The 24,329-nt window shown below is 44.6% G+C and overlaps 1 protein-coding gene across 1 annotated transcript; it reads right to left on the bottom strand.

Annotated features, from left to right (window-relative positions):
* Nucleotides 1-9,299: 9,299 nt before the first annotated feature.
* RNF4 (ring finger protein 4) lies at nucleotides 9,300-24,329 on the bottom strand. The gene is made up of 8 exons (XM_048304340.1): nucleotides 24,231-24,329; nucleotides 18,616-18,779; nucleotides 18,043-18,163; nucleotides 17,212-17,291; nucleotides 15,928-15,937; nucleotides 14,644-14,809; nucleotides 12,439-12,487; nucleotides 9,300-12,095 (listed from the first exon to the last, which is right to left on the bottom strand). The coding sequence occupies exons 2-8, from the start codon at nucleotides 18,622-18,624 to the stop codon at nucleotides 11,946-11,948; spliced, it is 585 nt and encodes a 194-aa protein (XP_048160297.1). The 5' UTR covers nucleotides 18,625-18,779; nucleotides 24,231-24,329; the 3' UTR covers nucleotides 9,300-11,945.

Below are 24,329 nucleotides of genomic sequence, written 5' to 3'. Positions count from 1 at the left end.
GATAGATAAATACGTAAACATTTGTTTTCAAAATAATGTCAAAAAAGCTTTTTCTAGGCATCCTAACAGATACAAAACAATACTAAAACCAATAAAATCCTATAAAATACCTAGGTAGCAATGTTGAGGCATAACAAAAGTATACACAGCTTTCCTTTCCATTTCTTTAATAGCAAACTTCCCTTGCATTTCTAAGGAGCTGCTGTGCACATGACACAATTATTTCATTCATCTCTTCAGATGAATAGGTACTGCCGTGCTCTGGCTCTGTGAAACCCCATTGCTGCCAGGAGTGGTAGGTTCACAGCAGATCCAGCAAACTGGGCGTCAGCCTTTTCCCTTGGCATCCCTGAACACATGGCAAACAACAGCCCTGCTTTCTCAGGGAAGGAGGCTCCAAAATGAAGGCTCTGCCTGAATTCATGACTGGGAAGCTGGTGGCATTAATTAAATCGCCAGCCTCTAGTACCGCTTGAATTGCTCCGATCTACCCCCCTCCGAAAACAACTTTGGGGGACAATTTGCAGCTCCTGCAGATGGCCTGTAGAAGTTTATGGAACTGGCTGATTTTTGCTGATCAAATAAAATTAATAATAAAAATTAGGTCTTAGTGTCAAAGCACCTCGAGCTGGAAGTCTCCTTTCTTTCTGAGCAGCACTTTGTTCCATGCAATGCTCTCTGCCTTCAGATATGAGAGGTGGGAGAAGGCAAAAATAAAAAGAACACTGATGGCAAATCTAATAAACTGTCTCTACAGACAGAGAACCCTCAGAATGCCCAAAGCACTTCAAATATTTTTTAGGCAGAAGTGTCAGAAAATCAGTCTTTTGTGAGCATTTCTTCTAATTAGCTCTTTGCAATTCATGAGGCCTCGAGTTGGGCAGACAGCTCCCTTCCCAGAGGAGTCCTGGCTGCTCCTGCAGCCCTGAGCTCCATTTGCTCAGCTAAGGGGTGTTAATGCTTCAATATGCAGCAGACGTTTTCTTAAATGCTGAAAGACTAAAACAAATTATAGCCATCCTATAATTTGGCAGGTTAGAAAAGAAGCTTTTAAAGAGCCTTGTAAAACGAAAAACTTAAACCTTCACCCCAGGCTATTTTTAAAATTCATTTGTCTGCACTCCAGCAAGAAGGAAGGCACAAATGTATGTACGATCCATGTCTAAAATTTTGATTTCTGAATTAGTTCAATCTTTGTGGCAACTAATAAATGATTTGGGGAAATGGTGTCGTAACACTGGTCACGGAAATAGCCACAGTTTCATACCCTTTCGCTACTGAGCAAGGCTTGAAATGAGATTTATGGAGGAATTTATGGCAAAGGAAAGAAGCCACAGCACACCACCTCCTTGCAGCAGAGTTTTAAGGACTAATTTTCATGCTCTCTTCCACTGCAATATGTGTGCTTTTAATCACACTAATTATGAAATGCCCATTTGTGATGATGCTGCAAATCAAGATGTGCAAAAAGAGCTACACAGAAGTTTACACAAAAAAATAATGCTGCTCTATCTATCTCATCCCACAGAGCCATAAGGCACTATGTGAGATAAACTACGGCTAGAGAAAGGAGAAGCGCTTCTCCTTCCCCAAGAAACAAGGAAAATCCCTCACTCAGTATGAATATATTTGGTGTACTCCCTCTGAAAAAAGTTCCCACATGAACTAGAATGTGTTTAAAATGGACATCTGCAAGTGCTCATATAGGTACAGCTCTAAGACCATTAATCCCTTGACCTCTGCAACCTCTGTATTAAATCAATATCATAACCTGTTATTTTTCTGTGTACGACTTTTAATGTTAATATCTTCTTCATGAAATATGAGAGAGGAAACAGGATTAGAAATAAGCAGTTCTCCATTCCCATTTTCATTCCTAATGTATCTGCTTTTAACTGCTTACCCAAAACCTTAAGGTAACATCTACTGTGGAAAACAAAAATACACAAAGTCTCAATCTACAATCTGTGGGTAGCAGAATTACTACGGGGAAGTAAGGCCTTCAGGTTTACATTGCTGGTGTAATCAAGGGCTTTACTGAATGAAAGATGTGGCAACTATTCAAAATATTTTTTAAATGGTCTTTGAGACTTCCATCTCATTACTAACAAAACCAGGATATATCACATCACCTCTGCATTCATCCTGCACCACTGGCATGGGTGGGACCCCTCTCTGAAGGGACATGTCAGACTCTTGGACTGCATTTGGACACAGCACCAACAACTCTCCTTGACAGAGATGGCAATCCTCTCCTCTGGGAAGCCCCAGACCAGACATTGCTGTTCCTTTTACCTTTCCAGAACCCTCAAAGAGAAATTGTAGGAGGACTTAGGATTTCAGAAAGAATATGAAGCAGCTCTAACGCATCTCATTGTTCGCAGGCCCTAAGTCAACTGTAGAAACCACAATGAATTTGGTCTTTAGATGAAACACAAACAACCAAGCTGCATTTTACATCATCAGGCTACATAGACATAAAAAAGACATTAAATATTTGGAGGTTAAACCATCCTCACAAGCCCAAGGGCTCAACTGCATACTCTTGACCTAGAGAATAAAATAGATTTTTACAGAACATATGGAATAGATACAGAACATATGAAATTAGCATTCGCTGCCACCAAGTGTAGATCAGACACAATGCAAGGACACGACTCTACAGTTAACAAAAACTTTTTAGATGGCATCATGTCACCTGTCAGCATTGCCCCAGACCTGTGTCATCATCCTAATCCAGGCAAATTGAGGTTTGAGCACTGCAACCAGAACGCAGCTATGGCCCTGCTAATCTGTTTCACCTGCCATACACCAACAATTGCCCTTGGCAATTCCCCTTTGCCAACTGTCTGCTCACACACAAATCAGCTGCAAACACATCTGTACCCTTTCCTTTGTAGTTCCAATTGCTAGCTCACGATGTTCCTGCACTGGTCCCCACTCCATAGCCGTGGTCTCCACTCCAGCCCCCAGGACCACCCTCCCAATCTCAGCCTTCACTTCAGACACTGCAGCACTGCAAACACTACCCAGATTACATGTTCAGCCCAGCCACTGGGCCATGTCTAGACAGCCCTCGACAGGGCTGGTCTGCCCTGGACCCGGTCTTCTATCTGGCTCATGTTTCATATTTACCCCTTCTGCCTTCCAAAAATCTGATGCAGAATCAAACCCAAGTGAGAACAGCCTTTTTCAGTTGCTGCATGGTTCATCCAACCAAAGTGCCAAATCTGGCTGCAAATCAGAGAGCAGATCTGATGGATCCAATATTCCAGCAGAAGCAGATCAAGGACTTAACTGAAGCAGCAAGGACTCCCCTGTAACAATGGCCTTCCTGTCCACACAGCCCTCTGTTTAAAACACCTGACAGCTTTTGAACAGCAGGTTATTTTATTGCATGATGGAGGTTGTCACTTTAATCCTGACTTGTAAAAAAAGATCCATTATTACAGAATGCACTCTAATAAGGCAAACATAGTACAGAAGAGAGCAAAAAAGTAATAAGCTTATTTTAGGATACAAACAAAAGTATAATGAAACAGCAAATTGCTCATCAGCATTTGGAAAGGCAGCTACTCCATATGTGTACAATATAAAGAGTTAAAAAGAACAAAATATAAGAAAAGCAACTAAGAGGGATAAGCCAAGACCTTCTCTAGTTTAAACCTACAAAACTCTCTACCTTAAACACTTGGCTTCCTTATGTCATCACCCATACTAAACCTCACTTGGTAATTTATTAATCAAACAGGAGCAGAAAGCTTGAGATGCCCTCTATCTTAAATTCAAGCAAAAAGGACTACTAACATCTACCCCTAGTTTTACCTTCAGAATTTCCCTACACAACTCCTCCACTAATTCTCCCGTTTTTAAGCTTCAAATTCTTGAGGCAGCAGCTACAATAAAATCTCAGTAATGAGCCCTCCAGCAGATTGACACTCCCATCCAACTTGGTGTTGTCTGCAAAATGTCTGAGAGTGCTCTCAAATCACCTCATCCAGCTCACTGCTGAAGTTATCAATGCCATACTAAGGCTTTCAGTTTCTCAGACTGTGGGTCTTGCTTTGCCAGGCCTGGTTTACTGATCCATGTGATCAGGGCCCATGTGAACAAGACGGGAAACAGGGTCTTTGGCTGGGGACTTGCCAGACTGGTGAAGGGGTCTTTAAACCAGATTTGTTGGGGAAATCCTATCCATCTGTTACGACCTGTTTTAAATCCAGAAGAGCAAAGAAAATCAAGTCTCTGTGTATAAAACAGAAAGAACTTTGAAGGTTCAAAATATACCCAAAAAATGTGATTAAAACCAAACAAGGTTATATGTTGGTGCCAAAAAACTGATATATTTTGTTTAATAGTAAAAGAGGCAAAGAGAAAGAAAGAGAAAAGAAAGAAAGAAAAAGAGAAAGAAGGGGGGGGGGGGAGTGGGGGAACAGGGAGAGGTGACAGGGGTTAGGTAGAAACACGTCACCCTTCTGAGGCTCCCAATGACATCTCATTGCTCCCCTCCATCTGGTCTTCTGGCGGTGAGGGCCACCCGCTGCTGCTGCCACACCAAAGAGTATAGAATCCAGTGGATTAATATAAATTTGGGCCAGGTGGGAACACCCAGGTGCCTCCCTTGTAGGGGGCCAGTTTGACGTCCCTTGCAATACTATGGATTTGTTGCATCATGCTGCACTGCTCTGGTGCAGGGTCTGGGGACCCCTTTGGGGGGGCCCTTTGATGGGCCATGAAACCCCCCTCTGCTGTGGATAAGCTTTTTCCCTGGGGTGAAGGGCCCCTGCAGCTTGGGCTCCTCTGCACAGTGGAGGATGGGCAGTCACTCACCTCTGACCAGAGGCTTTTCTAACACACACCCAAAGCCCCTCTCCCTCCACCCTTTGGCGTGAGGGTCCGTGTGAGCCTGGCAGCTGATAGTCCTGGGGCTGGGGTCTCCACTCTGAAGGCATTAGGCTTGTGCTCTGCGAATGTATCCTTTTTCCCCAGCCCTGAGTTGTTACTTTGTCTTCATCAGTGAGCGGTGTAGGGGCTCAGCCAGGGCCCCACCCAGGGTGTGGTGGTTTTCTCTGCAGCTTTTGTAATACAGTTTTGCTGTAACAGGCACAAGGTCCTTCACAAAAATGTTTAAGTCATAAACTATTGTGTTTCAGTGTCCAACACCATCCCAAGGCTGCCAGTCACATGCCAACACCTGTAATGGATGCCTGCAATCACACAAAGGCATTCCAGGTACTGCAGCCAAGGCATCCGCTTTCTCCAGGGCCTGCCCCGGATGACTCTACACAAACAGACGTGGTATGGGGAGCAAACAAGAGGAAGTACAAATGTGCACATTCCTCTGTGGGCATCACAGAGACATGGTGGGAAGGCTCCTACAACTAGAACAGTGGAGGGAGGGTTTTTGTCTCCCAAATGCCCTGCGCAGTGCCCTGAGCACCCTCCTGGAGGGGGAAGGCTGCTGCATGGGGACAGCTGTAGCCGAGCACTTGCTTCGCAGGCGCTCAAATCACCACCTGTCCCACTCCAGCAAGTCGTGCTCCCACCAAGTGTCCTCCATGTCAGCCCGCATTTCCCTGCAATCCCTCCCTGCACCTTCCATTTGGCAGACTTCCTGCCTCTGACTCCATGCCTGTACCCCTGTGAAAGAGTGGTGGCTTCATGTGGTAGGGACACATCTGGGCTGCCACCAGCCGATCCAGACCATCGTCTGTGGGTGTGCACGCTCCAGAGTCCCAGCTCTCTGCCCGTGACTCGTACGGGAGGGACACTGAGGCACCGTCTTTGTCAGCGCTGCAGCTTCAGTGTCCTGCAATGGGCAAGATTTCTGCCCACTCTGTGGACAGCACTGCCACGCTGCAGACTGACCTGAGTTCCTGGGAGCAGGACCCCTCCTCGCTTGGTGGGGTGCACCAAGCACAAGCAGGACCCCGTCCTACTTCTGCCTCTGCCCACTGCCCACTGTGAGCATCCAGGTGGCTGGGCAAGGGGTAGCAGGGGGCAGCAGGGGTTGTGTGGGGCAGCTGTCCGGCTCTCTGGCCCTGCTGCTGCCACCTGCACACCAAAGGTAGCAGAAGCTGCTGTCGCTGCCTCCTCTTGTGCCTTGGCAGTGGGAGGCACAAGGTCCTCTTCCTTCTCCTCAGGAGCTCTGCCCAGGGCAGCAGCTGCTGGTGGGGTGGCCTTGGGACCTACCAGGGCAGGAGATGTGCTGGGCAGATCAGCATCTGCCTGTTCTGCCAGCAGCGAGCAGAGGTCCAGCATGACTGACGGGAAGAAGGGCTTGACCCAGATAGTCTGGATAGTGCTGGCGTTCCAGTCCTCCTGCGACAATTCTGTGTCCTTGCTGTCTTCCCCGTGGGACAGTGATTGGTCTGTGTTTTCTTCCTCTTGGGAAGAAAGCGCTAGCAGTTGTCCTGTGCCATTGTAAGAGTGCAGAGGGTTCAGGTCATAAGAAGAGGACACTGAGATGCTCTCTTCCCCACTGCTCACATTTTGGTGATCCTTGGACCAGGAGCCTTCCCCGACCTGTGGCGGTGTCAGGACTGTGTCGAGGCTGGACGTGTCGCACAGACTGTCACACCAGCTCCCCTCCTCGCTCCGCAGTTCTGCCAGGACATCCCTCACTGCTGCCCCTGCCCACTGACCAAGATCTTCCACAGGTCTTGGCAAGGGCCTGGGAGGGTCCCGGTGCTGTGACAGGTGCATGGCTGGGGCCTTTGGCCCGTCGTAGTGGGTTCTGCTGGGTTCAGCTGGGCTGTGGCCTGTGGCTGTGCACGACTCAATCTTCCAGAACTCTTCCCATGCCTGGTGTGTGGGGAGCCTGGGGGCCTTCTTTTTAGTACGGTATCTTTGGTGTCCCTTGTGCTCCTCTTTGGGTCTGTAGACTTGCCTGTCTTTGTCCAGCTTTCAGAAGGCCCCCTCCTCATTCCCTGATGCTGGCAGGACTGCTCCCACTGTGGCCCCTGCCCCCGTCCACTGAGAGCTTCCAGCTGCCTTGGAGAGGGGCTGGGGGAACAGCTGAGGCTGTGCAGGGAAGCTGCCTGGCTCTCTGCTGCTTTCACCTGCTTGCTGAAGGCAGGAGAAGCTGCTGTCCTGGCTGCCTGTTGTGCCTCGGCTGTGGGAGGCACACGGTGCTCCCCTTCCTCAGCAGCTCCAGCCAGGGCAGCAGCTGCTGGTGGGGTGCCCATGGGACCCGCTGGGGCAGGAGATGTGCTGGGCAGGTCACTGGCAGCCTCTCCTGCCATCTCTCTGCCCACGCTGCCAAGAATGCTGGGCCCCTCCAGGCAACCACTATGGGGGTGCAGCAAGACCGCCGCATACAAGCAGCTGGTGCGGACATTGCTGCCTTCCCAGTTCTCCCATGACAGCTGTCTTCCCCATGGGATGGTGGTTCGTCTGTGTTTTCTTCCTCTTGGGACAGCTCTTGGAGGCTGGAGATGTCCCAGAGATCCTCGTCCATGGACCAGGCCCTCTCCTCGGTCCCGGGTAGTGGCAGGATTGTCCCCACTGCTATCCCTGACCCCTGCCCACTGACAGCTTTCAGCTGGCTGGGCAAGGGGTCGGGAGGGCAGCAGGGGCTGTGTGGGGGAGCTGGCCGGCTCTCTGCCCCTGCTGCTGGGGCTGTTGCTGCCATCACCGTGTCCTTGCCTTGAGCCGGGTGCCGCTGTGTCCCCGGCTGGGATCCCAGCTGCAGCGCTGCTCAGGGCGGCAGGGGCACTGCGCTGCAGCGAGCACAGCAGGGCCGGGCCGGGCCGCGGCCTCTGGCGCTGTGCGGGGCCGCTGCCCAGCTCTCTGCCCCCGCTGCTGCCGCCTGCTCGCCCAAGGCAGCAGAAGAGTCAGGGCGCTCATTTTCTTGCAGTGCTGCCCGTGACTCCCAGTCACACACCTGTATGGAGAAGAAGGATGACGAGGTGGCGGCCGTGTGGGATGGAAATGGCTGCCATGGCACAGCTGCTCCCACCATGACGGCAAGCCCGGCCCCGGCCCCAAGACAGCTCTGTGTTACCCCATCCTTTACCTTCTGCCTCTTTTGCCATCTCAGCGGCCTCTGGTTGGGCTGGCTGGTGGTGGTCTTCTTGTCTGTAGCCATCTCGGACGTCGTCTGACACGGAGGTACTCCACCGAGATACTGCCTCCCGAGAGAGGCGCTCACCCGGGACAGCGCACCCCAGGGCTCTGTGCTCTTTTCTACCCTCCTGCTCAGGGCGGGGCCCCGCCGTGTCCGAACGGCCTCTGGGCACAGGCAGGCCCCACATCACAAAGGACTCAAAGGGTAGGGGCAGGAGATGTGCTGGGCAAGGTCACTGGCTGCCTCTTCTGCCACCTCTCTGTCCAGGCTGCTAGCACAGCTGGGCCCCTCCTGGGAAACCTTTGCCAGTTTTTGGGACACTCCCCAGTCTCCTGGGCAAACCCATGCTCACAGTACATCTGCTAGAGCAGTTTGCCTTGGGGGCGTAGCGAGCAGACCTCCAGTGCTCCCTTCCCACCATAACCATTCTCTGCGTCTGAGTCTGCAAAAGAGCTGGCCTTAATGGGAACTTTTTTCCCCTTCATTTTTTAGGAGGAACTTAATAAAAAATGAGGAACAAAAATCATAGAATCATGGAATTAACTAGGTTGGAAAAGAACTTTGAGATCATTGAGTTCAACCTATGACCTAATACTGTATCATCAACTAGACCATGCCAGTTAGTGCCACATCCAGTCTTTTCTTAAACTCCTGCCGGGATGGTAACTCCACCAACCTCCTGGGGGAACCCATTCCAATGCCCAACCTTGCTGTGAAGGACTTCCTCCCAAGGTCAAGCCTAAAGCTCCACCGGCATAGCTTAGAACTATGTCCTCTTGTGCTGTCACTGGTTCCCTGGAAGGGATAAGCCAAGACCTTCAGGAACAGCATCTCTTTAGTTTCTTTGAAGAAAAAAATCAAGTGAGCTTTAGTGCGACTTGGAAACTACACTGTGCCCAGTCCTCTCCTCAGTGTTCCTCCTCGCCCTTTCTCCAGCAGCTGCTTCACATCCAGCAGGCAACGGGACCCCCAGGGAGATGGCCCAACACCCTCCCACCCTCTTCCCTGCTCTCTCTCTGGCACTGGCTGCCGGGCTTCCCCCACTCACGAGCCCACCTTTGCATCACCCCATTCCCCCCGACTTGAGCAGGACTTCACTCTCTCATCCCAGGCAATGCCCTTGTCCTTTGCCCCACACAGCACACACTGGTTCCAGCACCTGAAAGGCTTTGGTCTCCAGGACTTTTTTCCCCCAAATCAATGACTACAGCGCAATGAAAATAACAAGCACTTGTGATTGATCAATCCAATCATTTTATTTCCACCTGTTAAGAGAACCCTCTGCCTACCAGCAGAGTTGAACATAGATGGGCTGACAAACTTGAATACAATTAAATACAGGAAAAATTGAACTATATACAACAAGACAGACATCTACATAATATAAAGATTTTTTTCTTTACCTATGCGTTCTTGCCAATGTGAAACAATACTGGAACTCAAATATATCAGACTTTTTTTCCCTTAAAGAAAAAAGCATGTAAGGAATTTCCTATTTTTTCCCATGTACTGAGACGTAATATTCGTTTTGAGATGCACAAAATTTGTGGCACTTCACAGGGTACACAAAAGCTAGAAACTTTTTATTATAGTTTATGATATCTAAATTTTGATTAGATCTATTTATTGAGACACTAACTCTAAAGTGGTATTTACATGGAGGAAGTTGTGCAAAATCATTTAGGCTATGGCTAGTAGACTGTGAAAGATGCACGGTTAAATGACTCTCCCTCATCCTCAGTAGTAATCCCTTAAATCCTCTTCTGATCATTCCTTTCACACAGCAGCCACCTCAGGAAAAAGTCGTAATTTACTGTTTCTTTGTTAAGCTACTGGGAGAAAGTAGTTTCTGTGACCCTTAAGCATCTCTACAGTTTTAAGATTGGGCTACTTCTCTTCACACAATTAATGCTTTAAGCATCAACTCTCTGCTTTTTGGGACACAAATGCAGCCATCACTGTCACTGCACTATCCTGAGACAGCCGTAGTCCTTGCTTGTAGCTTATCTTACCCATGGGAACACATAGGAACTACGTGTGTGCAACTTTGTAGGAGTCACCCTATTGCCACAATACAGAAACTGCATATTCCTGCTAACAGCACTGAACCAAAGCTAGTCCAAACCAGGGTGGGGAAGGTACTGCATTTCTTGAGCCAGCCTTTATGTAACAAAACTTTCTATTACTATATCCAGAAATAACCTAATTAAAAAAAAAAAAAATCAACTTTACTTTGGGTTGCAAGGCAGACCTTGAGACAGCTAATTTAGAAGAGCTTCTTTAATTAAAGGCTTCCTACATAGAAGAAAGCCTTGCTAACCTGAGGACAGGTTAGCAAAGACACATGCAATACCAACATTAACTAAACATCCTACAGTTGTGCTGCACCAGGGCACAGAATGGTTCTTGTAATGGTTTCTATAAGCAACCAACTGCCAAGAGGTGTCCAAGTTTAATTCTGGAGTTTTTCATAGATGCACCTACTGCAGCTGTGGATCATAAAACACTGATTTTAATCATCTTGTCTACATAAATCTCTTTGTATCAGCTCACCTTGGATTCCAGACCAGCCTGGACATTTTAGCTGTAAGTGTGAAGTAGACATTTAGAATTCAGCCCTGAGGAAAAAGTGACTGGATAAGAGTGCATAAACTGGTGTATTCTGCCTTCTCAACTATAGGAATTGTCTTTCCTAGGAGATATACCTGACTTCTTTTCTAAAAACTGCATTTAAAGCAAACTGGACAACCCTCAGGGCAAAGGGAGATTAAACTTTTCTCTAAAAAGCTGTCAACATTGCTACCAAATACTTTTTAAAGCCTCCACTCAATAAAGGCAGTACAGTTATTTAATTTTCAATGCTATTCACCAGGCTACATCCAGTCAGGTGCCAGTGTAACAACCAGCGAGAACAGCAAAGTGAACACACTGAACTTAAAGCATTACACTGGGAACAGTTGATACAGCAAGAAGATCTGTAGGTAGTTTGGTATTCAGCTGACAAGAGGACAGCATACAGATGAATTTGCTTCTTATTCATCACCAAGAAGCCTAGAGAAGACTATACTCATTAATTATTACAAGAGTGTTACAGCACAAGTAAACCCAAGAGACCATCTCGTCATGTTAGAAAATAAATTCAGTGTTGGGATTAAAATATACAGGAATTCTTGGCAGTTAAAACAATCAAGGAATTATTTTCACATTGTACATGCTGCAATGCATCTATGTGCTTGGGATCTCATGGAGTTCATAAAAACATCTGCATGTTCAAACCTTCTGCTCAAAACACTTGAAAGTGAAACACTTGAAACCTGCTGGTTAACAGCAGGTTACTTTATTGCATAACCTTTGTTGTCAATTTAAGACTGATTTATGAAAAAACAACCCATCAGTACAGAACTCACTCTACTTGGGCAAAGATGATAGCAAGAAAGCAAGAGTCATGAGCTTCTTACAGGATGAAAAAAAAAGGTGTAATGAAATTGTAAATTGCTAATCTGTTTTCTGAAAGGGAACTATTCCACACCTGTATGGGATGGTAGGAATAATTCATAGAGTAAGAAAGAACAAAATATTCACACCCCCTCATTTAAGCACTACAAAAAGTAGAAGGAAATAGATTAACTGCTTCCTTCCTGGTCTAGGCTGCTGGTCTAGTTTAGAGACAGTCATCGATGTAACATGATAACCAGGAACATAACAAGAAGCAACTTGGACCATAAAAAAGCTGTCTAGATACGTACAAGTTGTTCTCCAAAAAACCCAGTTTTATTTGGATTTGTGCACAACCTGCTGCTCTTTAAATCTTCAGAGCACTGAAAGCATGACATTTCCCCCAAAATCCAGTTGGGTCTGTCCTGAGAAACAAAAGTACTCATATATAAATGGGATGATATTGTCTGTGAGTGAGTTTCTTCCTGCAGGTTGGGCAAGAGTTGGCATTCCTAAGGGAATCACGGAGGCACTGACTGCAGAAGACATGGCCACATTTTGTTGACACAATCAGTCGTCCACTTTGCACAATCTGGAAGAAAAACCACAACAGGCATTTGGAGTAAAAAATTCAACTTTGCTGGTCTACTGCCATCAGGCAAACAGGACTTAGAATATCTGGAATTGTCCTTTACTCTTAGAATAGTAAGGAACCTGAAGATCTTTCAGTGCCATTCTGGGAAGGGTTCCTCCCTATTCCCCCACCACCAAGAAGTGACTTGGACTGAAAAGTTACTATGAGCTTCAAGGCAAGCTCTGTGCTTCAAGCCAGCTCTCTGTAACATCCCACACTGGCCAAGTGAGTTGTGCAGCTCCCCCTCTGCCCCTTTCTCCCTCATACAGAATATAAAGGATGACAGCATGTGGATCCTTACCTCTGAGTAGACATCCATGCAAATAGGACAGCTAACAGTGCCAGACGGCCTTGTGGTACAGAGAACAGAACAAGAAAGAACATGCAACCATTAATTCCACTGCAAATCAAGGGTTATACACACACAAAATGTCATGTCACCATCTGAGTGCACCGACTAGCCATGATGCATTTCTTTTCAAGATTCCTGTGTATCTTTAACTCCTCAGTTTGTGGCATGTATTAACAAGACTGGGTCTCCCTGTACTAAAGGAAAAGTTTTCCCTAGGAGGAAGATGCAGTCAGTCACCCTGGTCTAGCACAAGAACTAACAGCACTCTCTTGCTCTGTTCTGCACCGATCTCCAACAGGCCATCAGTGACAGCTCTGTAACAAAAGCACTGAGCTGTGCCTTGGAAACAAGTCATTCTAGAAAGGGAAGAGGTTGTCAGAAGTTCAAAAATCCCCTAATCTAATTTAGCAACAGCCCAGTAACACATGCATTCCAAGAACTCCTTATAAAATGTAGGTCAGGAACACACTAACACAAGGAAACACTCAAGCCCAAATTTCTCGTTCCACGGTGGAAAGACCAACTCAGTGTCTGTTACTGAGCTGTGGTTACAGACGTGCCTCTGCTGCCTTCAGCCTCCAGGACAGCAGTACTGCACATACGTGCTGCAACAGACAGAGCTCGGCTGCCTAGGGAACTTGTCCCAGCCCAAGTAATGAATAGTATCAGCTAGCAGAAACAAAAAGAGCTTCCTGATACTTTTCTTTACAAACTCGAGTTTAAATCTTCAGAACTCTCTACCCTAAACACATGGCTTTCTTACATCACCGCCCATGCTGAACCACAGTTTGTAATTTATTAATCAAACATGAATAAAAAGTTTGAGATGGCCTTTGTGTCGTTATCTTAGTAGAGAGCACTACTAACATCTACCTCTAGTTTCACCTACAGAATTTAACTCCACGAATTCTCCCATTTTTACTCCTCAAATTCTTGAGGCAGCAGCTATATTAACACTTCAGTAACAAATTACAATTGATGATCATTTTAGAAGGATGAGGAGTCCAACACTGCAGATGGCTCTGGGAATCCCCAGCACCAGGAAGGACCCTTTTGTCAATGTTAAATGCTGCAGCACTGAGTTTTTTCAGCCTTATCTACACAGAGCCGGAAGGTGCAATCTTTAACAGAGAAGGCTGAAGGAACAAACTATTACTTTTTTGTATTATCCAGTTAGTGGTATTTATGAAGTACTTAACACCCAAAATTTAAACATCTACAACTCCAATGGCAAAATGCACTATGGATTAGAACAGCATAGAACCTTTTGGTGGCATATTTATGACCTGGCACCTAAAAGCTACATACTCAAGTTCTCTCCTACGCTGCCTTTCAGTAATCCAAAAGGCTCAAAGCACATCAGCTTCATTCAACCCTTCATTCAGTATCTCCCCCACTCTCCACAAAAAAGCCACTTTAAAAGAAGTTTATATCACAATTCTTATGTCCTTCAACTTGCCTAGTCACACACACACCAGATTTCATTTCCTTAGTCTAACACACTGTAGCAGGATTTACTCTTTCTCTGCAGAATGGGGACTTTACTGACTCAAACAGCAAGATCTCCATCCAACATGCAAACATATCAGGGCTCCATGACATCCATGGGACAGAACAAGAATTGGCCATAAGAGCACGACCTCCAGGATCACCTTGCAAATATACCTTGGGAAGGACAGCTGCTGCTTCAAGGAAGGCAGCAACTGGCACAGTATGTAAAAAAAAGCAGGGAATGCATAAGTGTTTTTACTGGAATTTGCCAGTCTGCTGCCTGCCAGTCTTGTGATACCAAACCTCATGGACACCAACACGAGTATTTTATATCTAATGTAACTACTGGAGCTTTGTAGGAAAAGGAAATGCAATATATTATGAGCTCTGGCCTGTTACTAATCCCCACTTCCTTGCCATACCCCACACTCATCTTTAAGGCTGTATACAAAACTGTAAATCTGTTTTGGGCTGGCTTTTCATCTTAAAGTGAAAATGGTATCATTTGACTATCATGCAACATGGGATGTCATACTCATTAAAAGAGGAAACTGAGTAAGTGAAGGCTTCAAAGGTAAGTCAGGTGATGACAAATACTACTTAGTCCTGTCTGTCACAAAAAAAGCACAACTCAATGTTTGCTAGGTCATGAGGCATACGTACTTTGAACTTGCAGTTTCCTCTTCCAGTGGTCCCAGTTCCCGAGATGCTTTATCAGTCACATACACATCGTTATCTCTTGTTTCATCTTCATCATCACTACTCAGTACGCAGCTGTCTGACTGTCGCTGGCTTCTTAGTCTCAGATTTCTCCTTTGTCGTTGGTTCTCTGTAATTTAATTTTGTTAAGTTAGCTATACTATTACATCTCTCTCTCTCCCTGGAACTATCCTTGAAATGCAAGATTAGACCATATTCAGCTGGGTTAAAAGCAATCTCGAACAAACTAGTTTCCAAATATTAAAGCTGAACATGTTCAGACGTGAATATTCTGCTACATACTGACACAAAGTATTTGCTCTCTTCACCCTACAAACAGCTAAAACTTAACCTTAAAGATCCTCAGTGTCAAACGTTCCACGTAATTACACTAGCTGTGAATCCATCTCCCCTATAAAGGGAAGATACCTCCTCTCCCAATCCTTACCGACAGACACTGCTACAATCCTATGGTGAGGAACTGCAACAATTGCTGTGTGTCCTGGGAGAGAGAGGACTAAACTCAAGTTTATCTGTATCCATGTAAAAATAATCAAGCACTAATCAATTAGAATTATATAGAAAGTCACAAAACTAAAGCCACTTCCTGCCTAAGTGTTCAGCTACAACTTTCAATGAAGGCATTTTTCACTTACTCTTGCTTCATTCACAGCACAGAACAGCTTACATTCTAGATAAGCAGCTGACAACCTACTAATACATCTCCAATAATGTAATCAGAACCAGGTCTGAAAGATGTAAAAGATTAACTTCTTTAGACCTGTAACTATTTTAACATCTAAAGTAAAAAAACCAGTTAATACTTTGCACTACAATATTTGAGGCATGTTAGACTAGTGAATATTATGAGCACAAATCACTTTCTTTAGTCCCTTCACTGCAATACACGTTAAACAAACCTCCTGACATTTTTTTATTCACAACCAATATTCTAGTGCTAATTAAAATTATGGTCACCTTGAGGCTTAAATTCTGTCTTTAGAAAATAAGAAAAAGTATTTAGAGGAGCTTTTGATGTATTTTATTTCATACACTTTCTACAACCTCTGATAGTGACTAACAGAGACTGGATTAATTCTCTAAGGCACTGGCCAGATGCTTTAGCAATGTCTTTGGCCCTCTGCAGTTTCAATAAATCCTGCTCAAATTCACTGGAAAAGGCAAACAGAAAATAATAATAATTACGTTTACGAGAATTCCATTATCAATTTTAAAATGTCAACTCACCTTCAACAATCTTGCATCAATACATAAGGGAAGGGAGAGAAAAGAAAATACAATTAGACTTTGTTATGCACCCCTGGTGTGACATACAAACACCAGCTAAGCACAGCAATTCCAACAAAAAAAGCTAAGAATGGTAGGCTATTACTCTTATTTTGATTAAGAATATTAAAAGTAGTATATTAAATGGTTCTCTGTAAACAACTATGTGGATGCTGATGGTTCTGCTCCCACTGCTCCAATGGAGTAGAAATAGAGGCACCTTATGAACCACCTGAATCCACTCCTCCCTGCTCCCCCATTTCAGTCCCATGCTTTAGATTTCAGGCTGCAGGTGAATCTTTCCCTCTTTCTCCTCAAACAGGCCAATTCAGCCATGATGTCCACAAATGCTTCATATTATGGCAGCTGCTGAAGAAAAAAAGCCTAATCCCCAACCCGCTCTTGGTGGAACTGGAGCAGAGTAAACACAGCTTCTGCTGTTAAGTTTGAGGCCTTTCCTTTGCAAAGGCTCAGGAACAACCCCAGCAAGAAATACTCCCTATGCTATTCCTGTTGCTTGTTCCTGCTTGGCACAGCAGCAGTGGCATCCCAAACCTGAGGGGATAAACAACACTGTCAGCTGGATCAAAGACTATTCTAGCTTTCAAAAGAGCAGAAAAAAAAAAAAGTTTTTTTTAAAGACCTCTTGGAATATTAAGCTGAACTTACTTGACTTACTCTTCTCTTCCTTGGCTTTTTCTTTAAATCATTAGCCTATAAGGACGCTAGAAAAAATTCTTCACCAAGTGTTGTCAAGCACTGGAAGGGGCTGCCCAGGGAAGCCCAGTGGCATTGGGTTGAAGTCACCATCCCTGGAGGTATTTCCAAGACATGTAGATGTGGTGCTTACGGACATGGCTTAGTTGTGGACTTGGCAGTGCTGGGTGAATGGATGGACTCGATGATCTTAGAGGTCCTTTCCAACCTGAACAATTCTATGATTCTATCGTTGATATATCTAGAAGAACTTCAACTATCAACTGCATCTCTTTTTATGTTACACTGCTTATGACTGATAGATATAAACTCCAGGTTCTGGAGCAAAAATTTATTTTATACTACCCTATCATGAACTGCAAGTCCACGTCCAGAGCAGCTTCTTTGTTATCTGTAACACAGGATCTTCATGCCCTGACAAGTCAATTCTGAACTTAAAACTTACCCTTCAAGTCAGATTCTATCAGGCAACACAAGAGAAAACTAATTTAACTACAATATTTAGCAAGTGTGCTATTCACTTCTTACCACAACGGAATCATTGTGAGTTAGATCAACGACTACAGGATCAGAAGATTCACATGTGAGATCTACTACTTCTTCACCAGCTGAAAAACAAAGTTAGAATCAAGGTCAGAGATTGAAAAGGAGGAAAATTGCCTGCCACTGTGTAACAGCCTGAGATTCAACCATCTCCTGCCCATTTTCTCTTCAGGAACAAGTCCAGCATTTCACTCAAGCTTTGCCCTCAGCAATCCACAGAGAGCTTTAACAGCCCTGTCTTCAGCAAGCTGCAATGCAAAAGAGCAGCTAAGCTCTTGACACAGCTCTGTTGGATGACAACAGCTTGCAAGTACACAGCAATAGACAATTCATCTGACACAGGAGAATGTTTATCACACAGAAAAATAACATGAATCATACAGAATATAATAATAGGATGTAACAGTATTGTGCTGTGCATGTTCCCTTGAGGGATGGGGCACAATTAATGATAATAAGTTTTCCTTATCTTCTTCAAACTTGGGAGTTCCCAAATTTAGTTTGCCACTCTGCGTAGTGGCAGCTGCTCTAATTCCTGTGTCATCTGAATAGACATCCAGATGTTCGAGCAGCACTTGAGGACCTTTTCCTATGCAACCCATCTATCACTAGTGGCAAATGCATTGTAGCTCAGTAACAAACCAAATCAGTTTTCAGTAGGCTTGTTGTTTAGCAATACCATACTAGGCAATTCCTAAAATCAGGTTTCCCTTCTTCTCCAGTAAACTGCCTAGAAACTGGCAAAAACACATGTTCAGTTGGACCCAAACCCTCCAGAAGTAGTTTCTGTTCTTACCAGTTCAAAAGAAAGCTTACCACTTTCTTCAAGTTCTATTGGCTCTGCTTCTGAAGCCATTTCAGCAGTAGAAGCCATGAGCCTGTTTCTTTTTCGAGCTTGCCTAGAATTAACTGCTCCTCCACGGCGCTTCCGTTGAGTCTAAGAGAAAACAAAGACTCAGAATTTTCTGTGCAATATTAACATAGCTCTCAACTTTGCAACACCAATGAAAGCACACAAGGATACAGAAAACACTCAGGAATGGCTGTAATATTCATCAAAAGGTGGTATGCTACCTAAACCGATCGCAGCAAGGAAAAGACATCACTCCAAATTCAGATCTCTTACCAGCTGCCTCCCCAAGAAAAAGCCTATCATCATGGTTTGCAAATGAGAAACCAGTTCACAATTTATCAGGTTTTGCTAACATTGTGAGCATTTCTGAACTACTGCTAGCATCTAGAGTGATTAAAAACCTTTACTGAACTTACATGAAGATTCAATATAGTTATGTTCCTGTGTATTAGCAACAAACTCATAAAAAAGTTCGCAGAAGTACAATGGAAAACATGTTTCAAGATTCAGGTTTGCATTGAGTAGTAAATACTTACTGTGCTCATAGTGTTTCTTGATCTAAAACCACTGAGAAAGAGGTACAAACACCAAAAAAGTAATGGCAATGAAGCTACAGCTATAATTTCCTTAGATTCCTTCAGGTAGCTCACTGACAAAAACTCCAGGTTTCTGAAGGTCAGAGGACGGTGTTCTTCCAAACCTATCAAAGAGAAGAGAGAAGTTACCTGTCTGCAATTCTTGTACTCTCCAATACCCTCCGCTCCAAGATTCCTGTTCCTGAGTCACCAGTTTCTGCCCAAAGCCAGAGGAGAGGGAAGTCCCCAAGTTCAGTATGTGAGCCTCAGACACCTGCAGCTGGGCCTGAAGCCTCAGCCATTCTCACCCATGAACTAAACACCTGAATAAGTGAGTTTGACAGCAAATTAGAAGAATATTAAGAAATCCCAATGACACTGAACTGAAAAGCAACTGATTGATGGTTGAGGCAGTTATCTGTGAGCAAGAATCAGTGGGAATTGTGTCATAAGCAGCCATCTTCAGAGAACCTAAAACTCCAGATGAACAGCTCTCTTCTGCAATCCATCTCCAGATTCCAACAGCTGGGAGTCAAACAGCTTGAGAGGAATCTAAAGCAAGTGAGCAGACAAATTTCAGTTTCAAAATACTTGCTGATGTGCAGGAGAAGACGAGTTCACTGTAGCTGCTCTGTTACCTGCACATGTGCACGCCCAGCTACCTGCCAAGGGGGAGAGGTGAAAAGCATAAAGGCAGCTCAGAGTAACTGACAGGGTACTGAAGGTCCTCTCTTAGAGCCTGGCTGTGGTACAATTACCACGTGTCCAACACACAGTGAGGAGCTGGGGGTGGCCACGAGAGAATGCAGTGGAGGGACCAGGAAAATAACAACTATGTTAAACAAGAACTGCTGAACTGTCTTCCAGAGCTGACTGGTTTTTGCCACGAAGGTCAGCACACATGCTGCAGCCTACTCCCAGATGAGGAAACATGTGAACATGCAGTGGCATGGAACAGCCTTCAATTAAAGGAAACTTGACTGAACTTTTTCCGCTTCAACTTACTCCATTTCTTAAATCACTTTCTTAAGAGACCCACTAACACTGAACTGTGGTATTATTAAAACAAAACATGCGTGAGAAAAATGCTCACACTGAATTTGGTACTTATTACTAAGCCCAAAGTTATATTCATGTATAGTTTTAAGCAGCACAATATACCACTCATCAATTTTCTCACAGTTTTTCATTTTAAAACTGGCTCAAAAGCCAAAATGAAAGTCAATATGCCTTTTTTTTTCCCCCCAATTGAACTACATATGCCAGACTGAATGCTCAGTGAGTCCATAGGCACAACAGATCTCATGTTTGGAACTGTTATGGATAACACTCTCTCCCACTTTTTTTTAGGAATCGAAACTGACATGTTCAGTTTTTCTGGTAGATAAGAAATAGTCTTACGTTGTCACCTGGGATGTTGAAGACTTGGGCTCAGAGCTTGCTAACAGAGAAAGCCAACTGACTGCAGTCTCTTGCTTCCTCAATGCAGGACTCACCTATGCAATCATTTCCATAACATTCTGTGTCCACATAATGAGAATTCTCTTTGAACACTTCATCCCACTGTTCTTAAGGTCTAGATTTCATTTCACTTGCTAAGAAAGAAAGCTTCTCTGTGAGCCTTACCAACATTCTTGCGAAGATCCTATTTTACTCACTTTACTGAGTTTCTGGGATAAGGCATGAGAACTTTTAGAACAAGATCATGCCTAATGGTGCAGTCATCCAAAAACCCAACCAAACAAAACCAAAAAGAACAGAGAGACTGTTCTGTGAGCACATTTTCTAGGTGTGCAAGTTCCTAATTCCATATGACTATTATTCGTGGGCTTGGAGGTTTTAGGAGACATGGGGAAGAGGAGACACAGCATAAGGAATGAGGGATAAGGGCAAGGGAGAGAACCATCCCTAAACCTTACACATCTGCTCTTTCAAAATAATTGCTTCAAGACAAGTTACCATCTTCACTGACCAGCTACAAATGAAACGAAAAATTACTTAGGTAAAGCAGTTTTCTGCACACAGCAAGAGGATGAATAAGACTGAGCAACACATGAGGTATATTAAAAAGTTAGGCCATTAGATTCCTTATAAGTTTTATTTCATCAAGAAAGCCAAGAGACATTTTCCTTGACTCTCCTCAGATACTGAATTGGAAAAAATACCTGGACGTTAGAAATGTTTGTTGGTGCACACTCCTGAGAAATATACAGAAATGAACTTTATATAAGCTTATTTTAAATTACAGGTTGTTAGAACTGTTTTTAAATAGAACCTTTCAGAACAACCTGATCCATTGACATATCTGCACTGCTGAAAGACAGCAAAAGATAAGCCTATTGTATTCATCTGGCAGCATGGGTTTGAATGTAAAACACCCACAAGGTTTCACAAGATCTGGTGCTTTTTGGACTTAACACTGAATACAACCCAGTGCAACGGTTTGTTGACCAAGTATCTTTAGAAAGCGTTAAAAACGTGGGGGGAACACCTGTGGTGACTCCAAACAAAAAATGTTGCACAGATTTTCTTTGGCTATGAGTGGTTTAAATGCCAAAGAAGAACTGTAACAGAAGACAAAATTAAGCCAACCAACCAACTTAAATTTTAAAATTATGGTGAAAACTGAAGTAACACACAATAGAAGACATGGTAAGATCATCCTACCCACTTTAAATACTCACCTACTTCTTTACCCAGATACCAAAAAACAGATTATTTACAGGATTACTATGAAATGTCTCAGAGAATCTAGTGTCAGCCCTCAACTGCAGTAGAGGACAGAAGCACCTAAGTGACAGAGCACACTGTTGCTATTCAGATGGTTTAATTTTCAGAACCTTAGAACATTGACAGTTGGCTTTCTTTATAATTAACGCAGAGAGTGCATACAAGGTACAAATGTTCCAGCTGCCTATGGCTCAAATCTAAACCTCTTCAGAAGCTGCTTCTGAAGAATTAAGTTGAGAATAGATACCCACAGGGAAGCTCATCACTGTAAAACTACCTCAAATCATCACAGGCAGGTTCATCAGTATCAAAATGACTCATCTCAGGAGAGTCCTGTTTACTAAGAAAATCAGACTGCTGGAATTTATTAAGACTATGGAAGGAGTCTTAGGATCCAGCAACATTTTTGTTGTGTAAGAACAAATCTTTTCTGTGGGGCTATAGATTTCCACATGTTACTGGCTTACATGGGAAACCTCACTGAACATCAACTGCCCGAATGTTCTGAAAACAAAGCAGAGCTTAATTTCTTAAATACACCACAGATGAAGTTTAGCAACGTACAAGAACAGAGGTATAGACATTGCATGTTAAGAGACACACTCATCAGGAAGAACTTCTTAAAAATCTTCAAAACTGCAGGACCACTTAATTTAATAACAAAATTTGTTACACAGGACACAGCCCAAGTTAAATGGTAAGCCCTATAATGCTCTTCTTCCAGCAGTCACTATGAAACCACCCAGCATCAAGACTCCCAGGAGTGGATAACAAAAGGAATTACTGCAACAACCTCCCCCCCACCACAGACAGCCAGTGACCTCACTCACAGCTTCAGCTGCAGTTATCTGTGAGACTTATAGCAAGATGCATTCAGACATCAATTCAAAATTCTAAAATTACGACTTTTTAAAAAGTAAGACTTTTCTTTGTGTAAAGACTTAGCAGATAACTTAGCAAGCCAATAAATTGGCTTCTAACTTTACAGACCTTTTTATTGCTTCACTGCAGGATGGTACAGTACCAGAAAAGGCCACTCCCCTTCCTGTCATACTCAGAGTTCTGCACATGCAGTTATTGTTCCTAAGCAGTGTTGATCTCATAGCAAATAGCATTTCAAAGACTACAAGTATCACCTTTTCACTGTATTTGAGAAAAAAAGGTCAAGCTATTTAAATTAAGAATGTTTACACTAGGAGTGGTAACGACTGCTATTAATCATTTAAGTCTCTTGTTTTTTCCTCTACAAAAAAGTCAACATTTTCACCGACTTCAAGCTGAGCTAATTAAACATGTTTGAATTACCACTCAAAACCAATTGATTCTCTAGAATACTAAAAACTTTTCTTGCACCACTCTCAAAACAAATTTTTGGTCTCCCACATGAATGGAGGCAAAGTGTCTGAAGCAAGAGATAGATGTTTTCCTGTGTCTCGCTAACACAAACAAGACTTAAGTTCGTATTCATCGTAAACATGACAAATACACTGAAGTACCTACTTAAAGAAACCAATAATATCAATCCAAACATTGGGAATGTGCAAAGCACAGCTGACAACACCGTTATATGCCGAATTTGTCAAAACGTGATATCCCATGCCTTTAAGACTTTGCTTCTCTTCTCTCTACTCCAGATGTCTATTTGTACCCCTAACAGGAAATACTGTATCAAAGACGCATCTGCATAACAAGATTTTTGTCCTCAGAAGATGCACATACCAGTCACAGAGTGCTAGTCTCAATTTTTTTTTAACCACAGAACACACGAATCATTTACGCTTTTAAAGCTTCCTATCCTGTATTTCCAATACCTTTAAAGATGCTCTCATTTTCTCAAATGCACTACACGAACTTCAGTGAAAAAAGAAACTGAATCTGTGTTACCCAAATTAGGTAAAACGTTCCCATAGTAAAAGAGCTTGGTGAGAGGCACCATAAAAACAGTAAAGATGAGAGATAACCAGCTTACCACAGAGATACACCAGTATGCCCGCTCTAAGCAGACAGCTACATCTACAGACAAATATGACATGTTCATGAATAACCTAAAAACCCAAAACAGTTCTAAAAACCACCAAAAAATCCCCCAAACCCACCAGAAGAACAAAACAACACACCATTGGCCATATATCCTATTTCAGACACAGCAAAGAAAAAGGGACACTGGCCAGAAGAAAAGCTCCTCATTGCTCTTACTTGCACAACTTTCTTTGAGAGACGCCACAACTCACTTTCAATAGTCCCAGAAACCAAATACAGAAGAACGCAAAAAAAAAAAAAAAAAAAAAAAGTTGAGTCTTTCCACATCCTGTAATTAAGTACAGGTGCGGGCTGAGGTAGGAAAGAACACTCCCCCCACTCCTGCTGTCACACAAAATGGGAGGGGAGAGCAACAACTTCATGCAGCTACATCCACCGAGCCCCGGCTGTTCCTCCGGAGAAGAAGAGGCCCGTCTTCCTTGGAAGACAGGGCAGGACTGGCCGTAGCCCAGCCGTACCTGTACCCTGGCGCTGCGGCCGCCCGCCGGGTAGGGCAGGGCAGAAGCGGCGGGGCCGCCCCGCGAGCCGGGCGGCGGCGGAGCCGGCCCCAGAGCACCCGGCCGGGCCGGGGAGGGCGGACCCGCCATGCGGCTCTCGGCGGGGGTTGCGGGGGACCCCCTCAGACAGGGCGGCACCCGGGGAAGGGGGTCGGGCACCGTCCTCAGGCCGGAGCGGGGGCGGCGCCGGCCCAGCCCCGCGCACTGGCAGGAACGGCCGCATCTCCTCCGCTCCCCCCACTGCGGCCGGGGACGGCTGCTTCCGCTTCCCCTTCCTTTCCTCCTTCCCTTCCCATTCCCGTCCCTCACCTGCCGCCCCGGACCCTCAGGCAAGCGGGAGGGACGGGCCCAGTAGCGCCGCTCCCCCCGGCCGAGCCCCCGGCCCGCCGCGTTCACCTCAGAGCCGGC

This window comes from Corvus hawaiiensis, chromosome 5, assembly GCF_020740725.1.
Source record: "Corvus hawaiiensis isolate bCorHaw1 chromosome 5, bCorHaw1.pri.cur, whole genome shotgun sequence".
Taxonomy (NCBI): Eukaryota; Metazoa; Chordata; class Aves; order Passeriformes; family Corvidae; genus Corvus; species Corvus hawaiiensis.
This window is presented reverse-complemented; position numbering and strand designations above follow the sequence as displayed.